Genomic DNA, 18,609 nt, shown 5'->3' on the forward strand with positions numbered 1-18,609 from the left:
CTTAAAAATGCTTATTATATGTATATTTGATCCCAAACACAATAAATGAAACATATCTACCTTTTATCGTTTCAGAAACACCTCTTAAAGAGTCAAATAAGAGATATAGCCTGGAAAGTTTAACATCTAACGATTCTAATAATGATTATGGAGAAAGACATACTGGTATAGAGCTTAAGAGCACGAATCCCTTTTTGAATTTTGATGATACAGATCGGTTAGATATGTCTCATTTAAACTCCGAAGAAAGTGACAAACAGGGAATTAGCATACATGTCGACATTTCTAATCCGGAAATAGAAATTATACAAACTCCCGATAGTGTCAAAGATCCTACAGAGTTCTTTGAATTCTCAAGGTAAATATTATTCAAATAATTTGTTAAATCATTACACGGTAATAATAATATCTACAAATGATTTCTGGGTGTGTACTACCACTTTTACTACTGCCTAAAACAATTTCGTTATGGAGTGATGTAAATTGGGATTGGTTCAGGTGACCTAGTTGAGAGAGAAACTTTTAATGTGGGATGTCCCTGATATAGAAGTTGTTTTCTTTGCAGTGATTTGGTTGGTATGATTTAAAATGGGATTATTTCGCCATGTGTGTGCTTTTATGGGTCCTGCGAATGTTTTATGGTGATGATATATGAGCATGTTTCGCTTAAACAACTAGATCAAGAGAAGATATTAACAGGTTATTACCTGTCGTTGACGTTAGCTGATAATTTTTCCTGTTATGTAGAAGACCAAAAAACGGGGCGTTTTGTTCTTTCGTTTACTTTCCGAAGAGTAGAGAGAATATTGGATATTGGGTATTCAGGTATGAATAGTCCTGATAGACATGTTAAAGTTAATTGATAGTGATTTGTTGCACAGTTCCTAAAACTTCCTGGTCAGAATTGGACGTGTTTGTTTATAGCAAGGTAGTAATCAGAATCGCTGATAGGAGAGTTTTTAGTTAAATAAGATCTAACCTGATTTATGGTTTCATCTTCATCTAGTTATTCTGATCTTGACTGATATCCTGTTCCAAATGTGAAGAGTTCACATGTTCTCAAATGTCAAATATCACTTTTGGGGTTATAATTATTTTGAGTAAACACCTAGATAGCAGTTGGATGACGTCCCAAGATGAGTGAAACGACCTGATCTCGAAACACAACGTCCCCATGCCTATGAAACGAACCGATTGCCGAATTTGGTGTTTTTAATAATACAATGACTTTACACTATGTAGTTAGCTCCAACTAGCAGTCTTTTAATTTTTTAATTTTATTCATATAGTTTGTCTAAAATTGATAACAAAATCTAATATCTATTCGTAAAATGGAGTCGTTGGATGAATAAAAAAGAACTACTTGTTTGAACAAATCCTTCAAATTTCCTTAGGTACACTTATTTCAATTATTTTGACCCCGATTAAAAAGATCTGCGATATGAGTGGCATAAGTTGCATCAATCAAATGAATAAAATGCGATACCGGAACAACAAGAAGGAAAAATTAACAAAAATCACACCAGCTTCGCAGCTAAGGTTTTCTTATATTATTTATATGTGAGGAGACTACGCCCAAACCGATGACATTAAAATTACAAAGATATTTCCAATAAAGAATTGGATGAAGTGAAACCTATTTCGCACCAGTGGGAGGAGAAAGGTATTCTGTATTGGCCACAAACTAACTCTTTCTGTCACTAATACTACTCATTGAAGGAATATGTGTGACTATGAGTATGTTATCTGAAGATTCTGGTTCTTGTGTACCTCAGGTCATGACGATCCCTTGAAAGAGTCTAATAAATATGTATCACATATAGTGTTTAGTGGTTACTTTATCTTTTTTGTGTACTACTTACCTTATTTATATCGTTAAGAACTCTAGCTATTTCCGTAAAATTTATACGAATATTTGTGAAGGTTTTTAGCCTTTAAAAAAATATTATACAAACAATAAAACCATAAAAATGTTCCTTTTGTATCAAATATCATAGATGTTATTTTGTGACCTCACCACAGAAAACCTAGTGTTTCCAATCGAGGTTTTTTTCAACGTTTGGTAACACAAAGGCTTCCCTGAAAACTATACATACTACTAGATTTTTTTCTTTTCACACATAATCAGTTGCAGATATCCCACGATTCTCATCATATATCAATCACATCCTTTAGATAGCCAACTTGAGTTCCCGTTTGAGTGCCATCTCTGCTTTTAGTGGTATTTTTTAAATTTATATATTTCGACCATTTATTTTTCCAAAAATTTCAGTGGAGGTTTGGTTGATGCAAAAATAACCGGACGAAAATTGGCCTTAAATATGATGCATCTTCCCATTTGTAATTATGGGGAGAATGGGTCTTCAGAAACGAAACAAAACAAATTAGACAAACGAAAGTTTTTTATCGCATTCGAAAAAAATACAAAATAAACATACAGATAAATACATATACGTAAGTTCGAGTATATATTAGAGTATCATATACTTCGCAGGATTTCTTGTGGCGCCCTTTATTGTTGTCGTACTGGAAAACCCAGTGTTTACAGCTAATTAATCCCACTCCTCTTAGAACGTCAGAATGTGGAATGGCTATAGGTGCCATCCTTCTATTTCATACGCTGCCTGGAATTTCTTAACGTTCCACACTTCGAGAGAATATGGATAGAGATTTCGTCTGCGCAACAGAATCTGCAGGCTTCATTATCTGCTGACAGTTTGAGAAGTTGGGGGCTAAGGTACAAGGGCCGTTTCTGTAACACAAAAACAGAAAAATTTTGTATGCTCCTTACACATGTCCCCACATGTGTAAGGTTTACATAAAACTTACATGAGTCTTTGAAGAGATGTCTTCTTCGTCCTATAATAGGGATTTCAACCTTTAACGCAAAGGGGCTAGATGGGGTGAATGATGTCTGGTCTAATGGAGCACTCATAAGTACGTAGATAAATATTATTAAATATAGTTACCAGGATATATTAAAAAATTCTTAACCTACTATAGAACCAAATAAAATTTAAATGTCAAAATATTTTATTACTCAACATATTCTCCTCTTAATTGGATACATTTATTACAGCGAACCTACAACGTCTCTAGACCTTTAAAAAAAATGTTGATAAATGAAAAATTGAAAAATGATGATAGCCGGACGGAGCCAAGTCTGGTAAATAGGGGATGTTCTAGTAATTCAAACCCTAAATCACGAATTGTTTGCATGGCAACATGAGATTTGTGTGCAGGGGTGTTGTACTGCAAGAACAAAATACCTTTGGATAGCTTTCCGCGTCTTTTCTTTTTAATTTTTTCCTGTAGAATGGTCAGTAATGTCGAATAGTAATCTCCAGTTATTGTTCTACCCTTATCCAAAAAATCAATAATAATTACTCCATGACAATCCCAAAAACCTGAAGCAAGAACTTTTCCAGCAGATTTTTGGACACGAAACTTCTTAGGTCTTGGAGAACCAGATTGTCGCCATTCTATCGATTGTTGCTTTGTTTGTGGATTGTAGAAATGTACCCAAGTCTAATCCATAGTAAAAATTTGGTTTAAGAAGTCAACATCGTTTTCAAATCGAGCACAGATCGAACGCGATGCTTCTATCCTTTCACGCTTTTGGTCAACATTCAAATAGTTGGGGATCCATTTTACAGCAATTGTTCTCATGTCCAAATTGACGTGAACTATATGATGAACGCGTTCGTATGAAATATTCAGTGCTTCAGATATCAGAAACTGTCCTTATCGATCGGTCATCATCTTCAATTAAAAATTTACCTATTTTGAAGCTTGCGGTCCAATTTTTCACGGTCGCATAGAAGGACATTGATCACCAAGGGTATTAAGCATATCTTCGTAAATCTGCTTACCTCTTAACCCTTTTAAAAACTTGATGATGGCTCGATACTCCAAATTTTCGATTTTCACAATTTCAGTGGACATCTTTTTTCTTTTAATTTATTTCTTTCTATTTCACTTTTTTGACGTTAAAACTTTACCCTGACACTTCTAATACAGATAAGTTATTGTTCGTTGCTATGGTAACACAATATTTTGTTTATGCATGAAACTGGTTTAGGCTAACTAGATATCAATACATCCTCGTATATAGACACTTATTATTAACGTCTTGTAAGTCCATCATTCATACCCATCTTTAATTTTTTCTGGTGTTTGAACGTTTTGTTTAAATGGTGCTTGTGGTGGAAACCAGAAATTATCAACAGAGTCTCCAACAACTGCGTAGTTTATAAATGGTGTTTATGTATTTTTGAAAATTAATAAAAATGATAAAATACCTTACAGGTGCCTCTGCACCCTTTACTCACCCCAAACCTTTGCCATCCTGTTTTAAACACATAAGGCTGAAATGTTTTGGACAAATTTCCTGGTATAGTGCCCATAAAATCGGCTCGGGTTAGTCGGACAGTTTGGAACTGAGCGTTAGAATGAATAGCAAACCTAAAATAAGTAAAACTTTAACATCATCAACCAAGACCTTTCATTAATATAATATAGAATTATGATTATATAGATTAGTAAATATTTCTACCCTCACGCTCTAGTTGTCTGACCACAATTTGACACTAAACATCCATTTCAGGTATCACAATAACTCTGAAGGTGAATAAAACGTTAACATTTCTGTACTAGTGAAGTTGTTGTTGGTAGGCATCCAAATTAGATCAATATTATGTCATATATTTTTCAGTGATTGTCTGGACACGATAGCCCCGAGTATTACTAGTATCTACCTTCAAATCTGTAAACGTATTAGATGTGCTACGAGAGTGCGTTACGCACCAGTGAGTTTCTATACTCTGATTCTCACCGATATTCTCATGAAGTTGGACTCATCGATTGGATTCGATGCGACGTTGAGCTTCGTAGTATAGTCATTTGACACATTTATATTGTAGATGATTATTCTACTCTATTTTCTTTCCCTATTTTTAACGATCAAAGCGTTGCGAATAAATTGAATTCACATCCAGCCTTCTATTCATTGAACATTTTTTTTTGTCCAACTGCCATTATATACAAGTTAGTTTGATATACAGTGAAAATATTACATTGTTGGATCCCTATAGTCTTCCTAAAGTATTGACCTGAAACCTTTCACTCTTGTTTCAAATTAAGCAATATGAATTTATTAATGCAAATAACCTAACCTCCACGTATCATAAACTAACTAAATAAATTGTAGCGTAGATCCAATATTCTACCATTGCTGAAATTTTTTTTTAATTGTGAAATCTGAAGTATCTAATTTGAAACTTAAAGTCCACATGAAATGGTTTTTAGGTCAGAATCCATCACATCAACCGAATCGAATCGTTTGTCTACACCAGAGTACCTAATGCAACAGCCTAATTTATACTTTCCTGATAGCTTAAGCAGTTCGCCAATACTACAACCAAAACACATTCATAAATGTAGAAGGTTCAGTGTAGATTTGAGTCAAATGAGGTAAGCATAATTGAAAGTTTACCAAGGACGTTTTGAAGTTTCTCAGAAAGTCAGATAAAGAAACTGATGCATCTTTCATTAATTCATTCTATAATTGTAATGAGTAACGATTATTATTGTTCATTCGTAACTTGACTTAATCTTTAAGCAATCTCTCGTGACTTTCATAGATTGCGTCTCGTTTCTCGTAGAATAATTATTCTCGAAACTCTTATGATATTATAACTGAATATTTAATTGATATTTATATAGAATAGTCAATTATAAATTTATTTATTCTGAGTACATTATACAAACTAACCAGGCCAAACCCTAACTTTCGCAAGTATCGTTTCTCGTATTGTCTTCTAGCTATAGATATTATAGAACGAATAAAAAGCGTTAGTGAAGAAGTCACATAGCCATTTTTAAATTTGTGAAAATTGCATGTGCGATTGATGTATCTGGCGCCATCTCTTGAGGAGATGTGAAACGTATATTTTTGAGGTTAGAAATTTTTGCATTTCGCTAACAGTCCAAAGAAATCGCCATCCTTCTAACAATGTCTAGTTTGACAGTTATAGCCGGCAATAATGATCGAGATAGTTCCAAACAAAAATTTCAAATGAGACGGTTAACTATATAAAGCTGTGTGATGTTAATACGGAGTTCTGATTCGACAGCGACATATAAGTGAGAAGGAAATAAGTGGAAGATAAACAGTTAAGTTTAAACATGATGAACACTAGTGTGTATATATCGATGTGGATAAAATACATTTTAAGGCTGGGTCAACTTCTATGCAGTAATCGAACGAACAACCCACAATCTCAGCACATAACAATAAACAGTTTACGAACAAATAACACCACAAATAACTCCGAATTATTGGAGTCGATTTTTACATCGTTTTAATGTCGAAAGAAGCTAAATTGTCGGGTTATCTTTTCAAATAGCACATAATTATGAAATAACCAAATCTAGATAAATATTTTGAATGAGTGTAGGTATATGGAATCATTTTAATATATTTGTATAATACTTTTTCACAGTACTGCCTCTCTCTTTCCTCTCAGAAAATAATTTATTTTCGGAAAATGCGTAGTCACGTGAAGTTAAATTTGGTGAGTAAGGCGGATGTAGAGAAAAAGAGACAAATAACCGCACATTAAAAAACGACTTGTTACACCGCGCATTATCATGAAGAAGAAGGCTTATTTTGGAGTCCAGACCCCTTTGTAAAAATTTGTTGTATTCTCTGGTTCGACATGAAGACGATCCAATCAGTGCAAATTCTTTTTGTTCATTAATCAGAAGATTCGACTGATTTGCAAATCATCTTTTGAAATACTTTGCACGAATTTGTACAAAATTTAAAGTTCTTCACATAGCTCTCGAATAGTCGTCGACAAATAATTTTATCTATATTTGTACATTTTCATCTGCTTTTGCGGTATAAGGACGACTGTCAACAGTTAGGACTATATTGTCACTTTGTGAGCTTATTTTGAAACTTTTTTAAAACTTGGAACAAATCACAATGTAAATCAACGTGTATGCGTTAATTAGTTAAAATGGATGCAGCTAAAGTAATTCTTGTAATCTATGATCATATCTCGAATTCACGTATACTTTTTTGGGTGGTTTTTTATTCATATTTTTGCATATATTATAGAATAAACATATTGATAAAATTAACTAATCTCTTTTATTCTTCAGATCTCTGAGATTATTTTTTAGTGATAATAACTGCACTTGTGGACAGTTAGTTATAGCTTCAAGAGAATCTCAATATAAAATTCTTCATTTTCATCACGGTGGATTAGACCATTTGGCACAAGTATTACATCAGTGGCATTCTCTACTTCACAATATCAAATTAGCTAAAGGTAAAATATCAACATTGAATTATATTTCTTGCTTTTGTGTTCCAAATAGTGATGCAATTTTGACTTCATCATGTACTTTAAATAACGTACTATAACGAATACAGATAAGAAGAAATCTAAACATATAAGGTTTTAATCTGAATGTAAGTCATTTTAATAAAAAAGTATCCAGAAGTTTTAAAAGTTGAAAAATGATACCATTCTCGCTGCTTTGGTTAAATCGACTAAAATACTGGAAGGAAAATAATATGCATTAAAATTTAAACAAAAATTATTGAGGTATGAAACTATTAAATTTTGAAAGAAGCACAATAAAAATAAATCTTATCAAATACAAACTTTGCAATGCGAGTGAAGAATTTAAAAGTAAAAATATTCTTCGTCTAAGTAATACTCGGTAAATGATGGACAACCATCACTATAATTCACATTAGAAATTGATGGTTCAGTTTCTGTATCCATTCTCCTGTCTAGATTGTATATTTTCCATGATTCAAGTACGTTTATGACAATAGATGATAAGACTCTTTCATTATATTTAACGATTAACACAAAATGTTCGGAGTGAAATATATTAGAGGAATGAGTGAGAATTGCAGAGACAAAACTCTTTTCTTTAATGAATGCGGTCATTTTTTATTTAAGTACTTCGGCTTCAAAACGAGTCAGTAAATCAACATAATATTCGCCTGTTATTGTTTTCCCTCCCTCTAAACACGGTGACCATGACCTTATTATTGTTTGTGGATATAGTGGTGTAACCAAGTTCCATTTACCGTTTTACATATTGACGAAAATATTACCTAGGATTACGTACGCACATCCACAATATCCATTCTGTAATGGATATTGAGTTCATGAACACAATTTATGATAATCTTCCTTAGTCATCCACCAAAATATTGGCAAGTTTATTCATGGACTCAATATCAAAAAAATCGTTTTAAACTCTAATGCGAGAGAGCTTTTGATAAGCATTAAGCAATTGCTTGCAAATTTTTCCATATATTTACATGCAAAATATTGGGTTGAAATGTTAAGTTCTTCAGCTATCTCACGTTTATTAGACTATCGCTAAGTACAAGGGTGAACATTTCATTACAAATTCTTTGAGTAGTTACAAATCATTCCTTGCGCCGAAGCATTCAAAATAATATATACGTAACTTTTCTTCGGTTTCCTCATATGTTTTTTACGTGAAATAATTATTAATTAACACTCTAAATTCTTTTTACCAATATTTACCCGAAAACAGCAGCTTCCATTATATGATTATTAAAAATATGACATGAGAGACTAACATTATAATCATCTCAATTCAATATCATGTCCGTGTAACTACTGCATTCTACATTTCTTACTTAACAAAAATTCTAATCATCTCCTTTTCGAATCTCAATCTACATTTTTTCTACTTTCCCAACCTCGAATTTTGGTTGCATTCCACTTTGGTCTCACGACAATCACGTTCAAAACCACGATCTTTCCCGTTCCACTTAGTCCAGAGCATAAGAGCGCTTGTACACGTCCGTTTTTTTCACCAAACAACGGACCGTCAACAAACGGCTTGTATACATTTATTTTTTTACCGGATGGATATTACCTGGGACTGGTAGTCAGAGATTACACATGTGTGAAATGAGTAATAAGAAAAAAACCTCTATTGGCCTTCTATTTGTACAAGAAGAAACAAAAAGAAAACAAAATTATTGAAAAGGAAAGAATATAGTGCATTTCATACTTTGTTTACGCAGTTGGAAGAAGATTAAACTAACTTTTACAATTACTTTCGAATGAAGAAAGAAAACTCTAAACTTTTATTAACAGCCATATATAATAAAATAGCATACCAGGATACAGCCATGCGTAAATCAAATTCAACTAAACTTATTAAAAATTCCATGTCAATAGCAGCCATTTTTGAAAAAACGCAGGTAGACGGCACTCCATTTGCAGAAAACAGGTAATACGTCCGGCAGCGTCAACACGCTCCGATACACTGGCAAAAAACACGGTCCGTGGTCCGGTGAAAAAAACGGACGTCTACAAGCGATCTTAGGGCCGATTCATAAACTTGACTTTTGGTTTGCAATTGCAGTTTGCTGATACAAAATTAAAAATATTAAAATTCATAAAACCATTCACAGTTGCCGTTTGGCGTGTCTGTTTGCCGTTAGTGACTTTCAATATAAACGAATTTTATCTTTTTCTGTCCGTAGCCGTATGCCAATCACATCCGTTTGCGTTTGTCATCTCTGTACCAATGAAAAAACTATTCGTTATTTTCCATAATATCGTCCTTAAATAACGGATTATAAACAAAAAACAGTATACACATAAAAAAAAATAACAAAATTTTTAGATTAACGGTAGCAACGTCAAGTTTATGAATAGGGTGTAGAATTTGCTACAAACATCAGCCGCGAACGGCAACGGCAAACAGAAAGTCAAGTTTATGATTCGTAAAACCAAGTGGAATGGCCTAGGCCCCTTTCACGCCAAACGAATCCGAATCAATCTGGATCGCTTCGAATCAAGTTGAATATGATTCGTCATCTCCACTCTTTCTCATCAGCTGAATCAACCTGATTCTATAATCTTTATAATAATCTTTAACTTTTAAAATTAATAACTCCACGTCCATCTCGTATGGTTGTTGATTCAAGACTGACCGGACGAGGAATCTGACAGGTTGAATCAAGTGCGACCTCGAATCAAACCTGATTGAACCAGATTCGTCCGGTCTGAAGGCGGGAAAAGAGTCCCTTCACATTTAAACGGAGCGCTCGAAGCCGAATCTTGGTCAATCAGATTCAACTTGATTCGGAGTGATTCTGATTGATTCGGATTCGTTTGGTGTGAAAGGGCCCTTACCAGACGTATTGAGCGTTTTGATAAATATTAACGAACGGCAAAATAGAAAGAGTAAAGAAAAAGCTTTTAGAGCTTTTGTTATAATTTGTAAGTTAATGAATTTCCTAATGAAGTGTTTCTAATTTACATTAAGTAAAATTAAAATATCTTTTGTGGCGATAGTAAAATATTTGGTGGTGCGTCACAAGAATGCTTCAAAAGTAGGTACTTATAATAAATAAAGGGATAGATAGATTCTCATGGTTGCAATCATTATTGCTTCAAGTTTTATTCGCTTATTTCGACCCACGTCTTGACAAGGGTCATCGTGAAAGTCAGTCGTGACCACTATCGTAGTCGCTATGTGGAACGCCCAAAAGAGTATTTCAGACACCGTGACCGCTTAGTGGAATGTACCGATCTTGTACCAACTAATGAAGGTAGATAGAAATTAGTACTTATTGCAGGTGTAGAAGAAAACCTTCCTTATCGCCATTTTATGGTATGCAGACCAGAAGTGTCAGTACTAGAATTGCACCCCGAAGAAGGACAAGTGCCTAAGCTCACAGAGGAGGTATTCAGGTGTTTATTTAATAAAACGGGCCAGCTAGAAGATGACCTGACGTTGAGAAAATACATATTTTTTTCTGGAATGGAACGAAGTATTAGAAAAGAAGTTTGGCCTTTTTTGTTACACGTGTTTCCTTATTTAAGCACGTTTGAGGAAAGGATTCAAATTGCTGAAATTAGAAGACATGTAGGTATTTCAATGCATTCATTTTGAATAGAGAACTTCCATTTTACTACTTTTTTACATATGTATGTCATTCCTACTAGCGTTTTTACAGAACATTGAATTTAGTAGTACATACGCATGTCAAGCACTTTTTTTCAAACAATCTTGAGATGCTTACAAATTTTAATATTCAAAGAATTTAGCTCATAATTAGAATATATCATTTCGTACTATGCGACTCCCAATTCTACAATTCCTTTTCAGGAATATGAGGAAATAAATAGGCGAAGGTTGGAATTAAGCGAAAATAAATTACATCAATTTAGAAGGAAAATACAGAGTGTTGTTGAAGAGGATGTGGTGCGAACTGATAGAGGAAATCCATTTTTTGCCGGAGATAATAATCCCAACCTGCAAATAATGAAAAATATTTTATTGAATTACGCAATTTATAATTCGGGCTTAGGGTAAGTTATATCTCAGTATTCAATTTTTCTTCCACTTAATTTTTTATCTACTCATTATCATTTCACAATTTCTTTATATGGTGGTAATAGTTAGACTCCAAAGTTGATTAACTCTTAATATATAAACTTAGATCTTTTTAATCCATAAGTATCTAAATAAAATATACTCAAGTAATATCGTATTGGAACTTGTTATCTAGCATATCTCCAACAAAAAATTATGCTTTGCAATAGTTTTGCACGTGAATTGAGCTTTTCATAACGTCTGTTACTCTTATCACCATAATATGCAGCCTCTTTGCATATCCCTCCTTCATGTCTGCCTTAGCGTTGTTGAGCTTTTTGTTATCAGTTCGTTCCTGCTCCTTACTTGACATCATTGGGCACCCCTGTGTGTAATTGTTGAGCCGCTTTGTTTTTATTTTACAAACTTCTGACGAAAAATTTTTCAGATATACCCAAGGAATGAGTGATCTATTAGCTCCAGTTTTATATGAATTGCAAGATGAAGTTGCTGCTTTCTGGTGTTTTGTGGGATTAATGCAGAGAGCCGTTTTTGTTGCAACACCAACAGATAGAGATATGGATAGAAATTTAAGATATTTAAGAGAGTTAATCAGATTAATGGTTCCCAGATTTTACAGTCACCTACAAAAACATCGAGATGCTCTAGAACTGCTTTTTTGCCACCGGTGGATTTTATTGTAAGTATTATGATATTTCAGTTTTTATATTTCAACTAATTGTTATTCATTTCAATACCCCATCTTGGATGGTTCAATGAGGCTCTTTGTAAACTCAACATACATCGCCTATGTTAATTATAATCCATCTAGATAGGGTTCTATTAACTATTCACTATTCCAAACCATACTAAATTTGTATTTATACCAATTGGGTTACAATGACTTTAATCGCTGTTACTTATAATCTTGATATTGTTATCTCAAATTTTTTAGTGGCTAGTAGCTAGTAACAGCGCATTTTTTTATAACTAGCGTTTTGTCCGTGAAGCATCATGTAGCGAGCTCAGGTTTTTGCATTCCTGTATAGCTGTGGATGTGCCGAAATGAAAGAAATTTTGGGCACTATTGGGAAAAAATTAATCAAATCAAGCAAAATGTGATTTTCTCCATACAAAGTTTTCTCACTTTTTGAAAGATAAAAAAATTTTTTCTTATCTTTTGTGCTTTATTTTTCATATTAACTTATGCTACAATGGACATCAACGGAATTGCAACTAGCTCTTTTTATGGTAAAATATTCAAAATCTTAGCTTCTGCAGTTGAGGCTGTTGAATAAGCAAATAATGCTAAATTGGAAGTTGATGTCGTTATAATTCCGCCACAAGTGGATTATCAAACTGACGGGGAAGAATTTGATGAAGACTATTCATTAGATGCAGATCTGCCAGAAGATATTCCAGGTGAGGTAGAAATTGATCTCGATGGGTCTGATTTTGAAGACGAAGATGGCCTGCCACTGACGGAACTTCAAATGTGCAATCAACTAATTCAACCGAAAATTTGGATAGTATGCCACTGTTAGAGAGATGGCATCTTCTAAAGGGAATCCTAATTGGACGCAAGTACCTACAGTATTAGAGATAGACAGCACAGATGGAGTCGAAGTTCGGTTAGAACAGCTTCGACAAGATCTAAGAGGGTTGTGTGCTGTACAGATTTTCGAAAAACTATTTGATGACGAAGTAGTCCAATATGTTGTCGACAAAACCAATATTTATGCGGCATCTAAGAACAATTATAATTTTGTAACAACCAAAAAATTTTCGTTGGTGCTCTTCTCTTTTCTGGGTACAATAAATTACCTTGTGAGCGCCTTTATTGGAATCTTGATGAGGATGTTGGAGTTCCATTTATTTCAAATACAATTAGTCGAAACAGATTTACAGAAATAAAAAAACATTTACATTTAGCAGATAACAGAGCACTGGATACTGAGGATAAAATGTACAAAATTCGGCCAATTATGAACATTCTCAACTCAAAGTTTCAACAATGGGGAATTTTTCATAAATTCTTGTCTATAAACGAAGCAATGGTTAAATATTAGGTCATCACTCTGCGAAGCAATTTATAAGAGGCAAACCTGTTCGTTTCGAATACAAGGACTTGATGTTGTGTAGCTCGGATGGATTTTGTTATTCATTCGAAACCTGTTGTGGAGCTAAACCGTCATCTGTTCAAGCACCAACTAAAATTAAAACCTCGCTTCCACTAGGTTCACGAGTGGTCCTTGATTTTGCGAAAATAATTGATGTCCCAAGTGATCATGTCCTATTTTTCGACAATTATTTTGCAAGCCATGATCTTTTAAATGCACTTAGAAAAATTGGAATACGAGCTACTGGAACTGTACGTGACAATCGTACAAAGAAATGTCCTCTTGTACCCACCAAGACAATAAAAAAAAGAGAAAACCGTGCTTTCTTTGATTTTCAATACGATGAAAGAAACCAACTTCTATTTGTTAGAAGGAATGATAATAGTGCAGTAACGATGGCTACAAACTATTATTCAGTCGAACCTTTAGCACAAGTAAAGAGATGGTCTTCGAAAAGGAAGGAGAAAATTTCAGTGCCTCAACCGCAACTTTTTAAAAACTACAACCATCGCATAAGCGGTGTTAATCTGTTGGACCAAGGAGTCAAAATTACAGAATTGCCATCCACGGTAAAAAATGGTGGTGGACTCACATGATAAACGTAACTGTTGTAAATGCCTGGAGATTACATAAAATTATCTACCCTAATGACAAAACGGATCTTTTGCAATATGTTAGAATTATTACTCGTCACTACATACGATCCTATAATAAGGCTATACAAAGAAGATCTGCAACTAATAGACCTTCTGGTTCATTACCAAGAAGTATTTTGGATGATCTGATTGGGCATTTCCCTAAAAAAATTGAGAACCAGCTCAGATGTCGTCAGTGTCATATAACGGCTATATGGATATGTGAAAAATGTAATGTGACTCTGTGCATTGAACGAGAATGTTTCAAAATATTTCATTCTTAGTTCTTGTTTTACACTATTTTAATAATTGACATATAAAATAATAAATATAAAGTGTAACATTTTTGGTAATACCTTTACTACCATTGTACTCATTTGGGTACACATTTTTTTTCGGAAGCATAAACAAGAAAAATAATTTTATTGCAAGTACAAGTTTGAGGAGGACATTTTTAGGTAAATAAAACCTAATTTAATATTTGTTTTCTGCTAAGGCACTGGTGGGCACTAATGGGTTAAAAGTAAGATTGTCTGATTTAAGACAAAATTTTTTTATCAACATGGATGATGCAGACTATGTTAGTGAATTTGTCTGATATATGCTTCATCAAGAAAAACTCACAGAATTGCAAAATGATGAGTCAGTTAAAACTATTTAATATGAAAGGAGGTATGGTATGGCTTTGTGGGGAAACAGAAATCAAATACAAATTACTATCGTTTACATCTGCATATTCAACTTGCGGATTTAGTGCTGTAAATCATTTACTGGAAAAAAAGAAATATAAAACAACGTGAAAACTTCAGACTGAATCTAACCAAATTAGAACCTAATATAAAATTCCTATGCAGCAACCATCAAGCATTAGGGTCTCAGTATATTATATATTGTCTATTAATAAATTAATATAGAGCAAATACTTTCAATTAATATAGACTATAGAGAAAATACTTCCAAAATTATTTGGAATTTGACATCCAGTTTTTCATTGTGTTTTGAAAATTTACTTATTACTTAACAATTACATTAACAATCATTTAGTGATTTATTTCTAACACCTACTTTAATTCAACTTTCTTTAGTAAACAATTAAATTTTTATGTTTGATACATAGAAGCAGGATAAGAATTTTAGAAAGGCTGAGGTGGGACATGGTACAAAACACGGGAAACACTGCTCTAGTCTCTCGCGCCGATTAATATTGTACGGCTTTTTCAAATAATCAACAAATCATTTTTCTTTATGTTAAACTACCACACATATAATAAAACAGAAAAGTAGATCAACTGATAACTGCTGGCTCGAGTCATCACTTCATAACATTTAGTTTGGAATGGTCGATTTTTGTAGTCAACATAATTGTACTTACAGTAAAATGAAAAGCCAACATACGTCCATAAATAAATAAGGTGGGTAAAGACAAAAACCTATCTTTCTTTTAACATTAAAGAAACCAAAAAAAATTAAAAATTTACTTAACTATAATACAGGCTCAAAAGTCTCAAAAACAAAGCGAGGGATGCAGGAAAAACCACCAAAAGAAAAAAGAATTGACTAAATCTGAACTAAACAAGGCAATTGGAGTAAGTGATGTAAAAACAACAAAAATATTGATGGTTTTACTTAAAAAAATTTTGTTCAATAAGTCAAAATGTGAATATATATTACAAACAAGGAATTTATTCTTGAAAAGAATAGGTAGAAGAAAGGAAAATTTTTCTTGTCTGTACTCACCTTTGAATACTGCCGAAATTTGTTGATATGATAATTTTTATTACATGTTTTATAACTTGTTAATTATAGTCAGAGCTTATTAAATACTATTTTATTAAGGAAACATATATGTTTTACAATATCTCCCATAAGCGCAGGAGTACCACTGACGTTTCTACTTGACGTCTGTTCTGCTGCCACCTAGTGGTCATGTGTAGTTGATATAGGAGACCATAGCCATCTAATACTATCTTATGTAACATCTCCCCTTTTATAAAAGCAACTTAACACTTATAAATAAATGAAAATTCGAACTAAAAGAAAACGACTATATACCAGACATTATTAGAACAGAAAACATATAACTTAAACTTTAACTGTTATTATTAATAAGACATAAAAATTGCTTATTCTCTAAATCTCAAAGGCTTATTTACATATCGTCCTGATCGAGTTATATAAATGTCACTTCCTGTAGTACTGTCTTTGGCAGAAATAGAACGTTCCACACTATTATTATGTTCACTGTCATCAGTTGACATTGATTTTCTACCATTAGCAATATCACTTGATTCGTTAACGCTAGGTACATTATTTGATGTTGAAGATTGCAAATTATTGTCAGTAGAATCAAAACAAGAGTGCCTAAGAGATACTGGATTAGGTTTATTCTTTAAAAATGATGAATTTCTTCGTACCACTCTGTCTAGATTTTCCTTAACTAAGTATGAACGTGGAGTAGAATGTTTGTCTACTACTTCACCCGGTACCCAGTAACCATCCTTCTTTATCATTATACTTTGACCCTTTTCAAATGAATCTCGATGTTTTGCTCCCCTGTCATGATATTTTTTAGGTCTAGATCTTTTCTCGCAAATTTTTTTTTTGATTAACGTATGGTAACTCTGTTAGCAGTTTTTTAGAAACGGGTAATGTTGTTCTTAGTAAACGATTGTTTAGAAGTTCTGATGGTGAAACACCAAGACTTGTCAATGGAGAAGTTCTGTACTCAAGTAGTGCTTGATAAATATCATTTCCAGAATTACTACATTTTTTAAGAATGTCTTTACAGATGGCAACAGATCTCTCAGCAAGTCCGTTGGACTTGGGATATCGTGGACTTGTGGTGATTGAAGTAAACTCCCAACTTTTGGCAAATTCTTTGAACTCTTTGCTGTTAAATGGAATGTTGTCTGAGATGATGCTAGAAGGAATGCCATGGGTAGCAAAGATACACTTTAATTTCAAAATGATTTCTGACGCAGTTTTACTATCCAAGGGAACTAATTCAAGCCAGTTACTGTAATAATCCATTACTGATAAAAAATCTTTACCTGCATAAGTTAAGATATCTGCTGCTACTTTAAGAAATGGGACATTTGGTCTTTCATGTTGCATTGGTGGCTCTTTTACTACACTTTTACTGTGTTTCAAACAAGTTTTACATTTTGAAACAAAATCCTGAACATCTCGAGACAAACCAGGCCAATAGAAAAGTTTTCTTGCCTAGCTTTAGACTTCTCAATACCAAAATGGCCTACGTGTAATTTTGATAGCATTTTGTGACGTAACGTTTGTGGAACAACAAGTCGATAATCATGGAAAATTAATCTTTGATGAACATACAAATTAACTTTAAGATTGAAAAATGCTTTTATGTCTGGATTTGTGATAGATTTTTTATCCTCTGGCCAACCATCACCACAGAAATCAATGATTTTAGATAAAACCAAATCTTTAGAAGAAGCATTTCTTAATTCAAAGAGTCGTTCCTTAGAGATAGGTAAATCAAGTTCAAGAGAATGTACAATCTCTTCCATTTCAGGATCATCTTTGACATTAGATTTGATAAATGATCTAGATAAAAGATCAGCAATAAACATAAACTTTCCTGGAAGGTATTCTACAGTGAAGTTATACTTTAGCAGTTTTAGCTTCAGTCTTTGAAGCCTAGAAGACACTTTGTAAATATCCTTATTATGGATAGCTACTAACGGTTTATGATCACTTTATACAACAATATGCCTCCCAAATACAAAATGATGAAATTTTGATAAGCTGTATGATATAGCTAAATATTCTTTCGCAATCTGAGCCCAACGAGACTCAGTTTCTGTGAGACTTCTGGAACAAAATGCAACTGGTTTGCCTTGCTGCATAAGACAAGCACCAATGCCATTTTGACTAGCATCGGTTTGTATTTCTAAAGACAACTTAGGGTCAAATATAGACAAAGTAGTTATTTTCAATACTAAATTCTTGATTCTTGAAAATATAAGAGACAGATCTTTAGTCCAGTTAAACTCTACATTATTTTTAATAAGGTTTCTTAATGGAAATAGTAGCTCAGACAACTTAGGTAAAAATTTTGAGAGATAATTTAACATACCCAGTATCCTTAGGAGCTCTTTTTTGTTAGTTGGATCTTCAAGCTCCAAAATGGCTTTTACATAATCTGGATCTGGCCGAACTCCTTCATCAGAAAATATTTGACCTACATAAGCGACTTCTGAAACTTTAAATTGTACTTTTGATCTGTTGAACTTTATACCAAATTTTTTGGCTCTACTAATAACTTCCTTGAGGATTTCATCATGTTCTTTCTCATCTACTCCCCCAATTATAATATCATCAAAATATATTCCTATTGGCAAATCACCTAAAATTTTCTCATTAATCCTTTGGAAAACTTCTGGACTAACATTAAGGCCAAATGGTAATCGATTGAAAACATATTT

The 18,609-nt window shown here is 33.2% G+C and overlaps 1 protein-coding gene across 2 annotated transcripts in view; it reads left to right on the forward strand.

Moving 5' to 3' along the window:
- LOC130900443 (TBC1 domain family member 16) overlaps positions 1–18,609 on the forward strand; it is a 33,371-nt gene that overhangs the window by 10,653 nt on the left and 4,109 nt on the right. For both annotated transcript variants that reach the window (XM_057811067.1, XM_057811068.1), the window contains exons 3-8: positions 76–358; positions 5,308–5,472; positions 7,171–7,340; positions 10,661–10,950; positions 11,194–11,396; positions 11,849–12,100. In XM_057811067.1, coding sequence (XP_057667050.1) covers positions 76–358; positions 5,308–5,472; positions 7,171–7,340; positions 10,661–10,950; positions 11,194–11,396; positions 11,849–12,100 — 1,363 coding nt within the window. The remainder of the gene's footprint in view (positions 1–75; positions 359–5,307; positions 5,473–7,170; positions 7,341–10,660; positions 10,951–11,193; positions 11,397–11,848; positions 12,101–18,609) is intronic.

The sequence above is a fragment of the Diorhabda carinulata genome, chromosome X (genome assembly GCF_026250575.1).
Source record: "Diorhabda carinulata isolate Delta chromosome X, icDioCari1.1, whole genome shotgun sequence".
Classification (NCBI taxonomy): Eukaryota; Metazoa; Arthropoda; class Insecta; order Coleoptera; family Chrysomelidae; genus Diorhabda; species Diorhabda carinulata.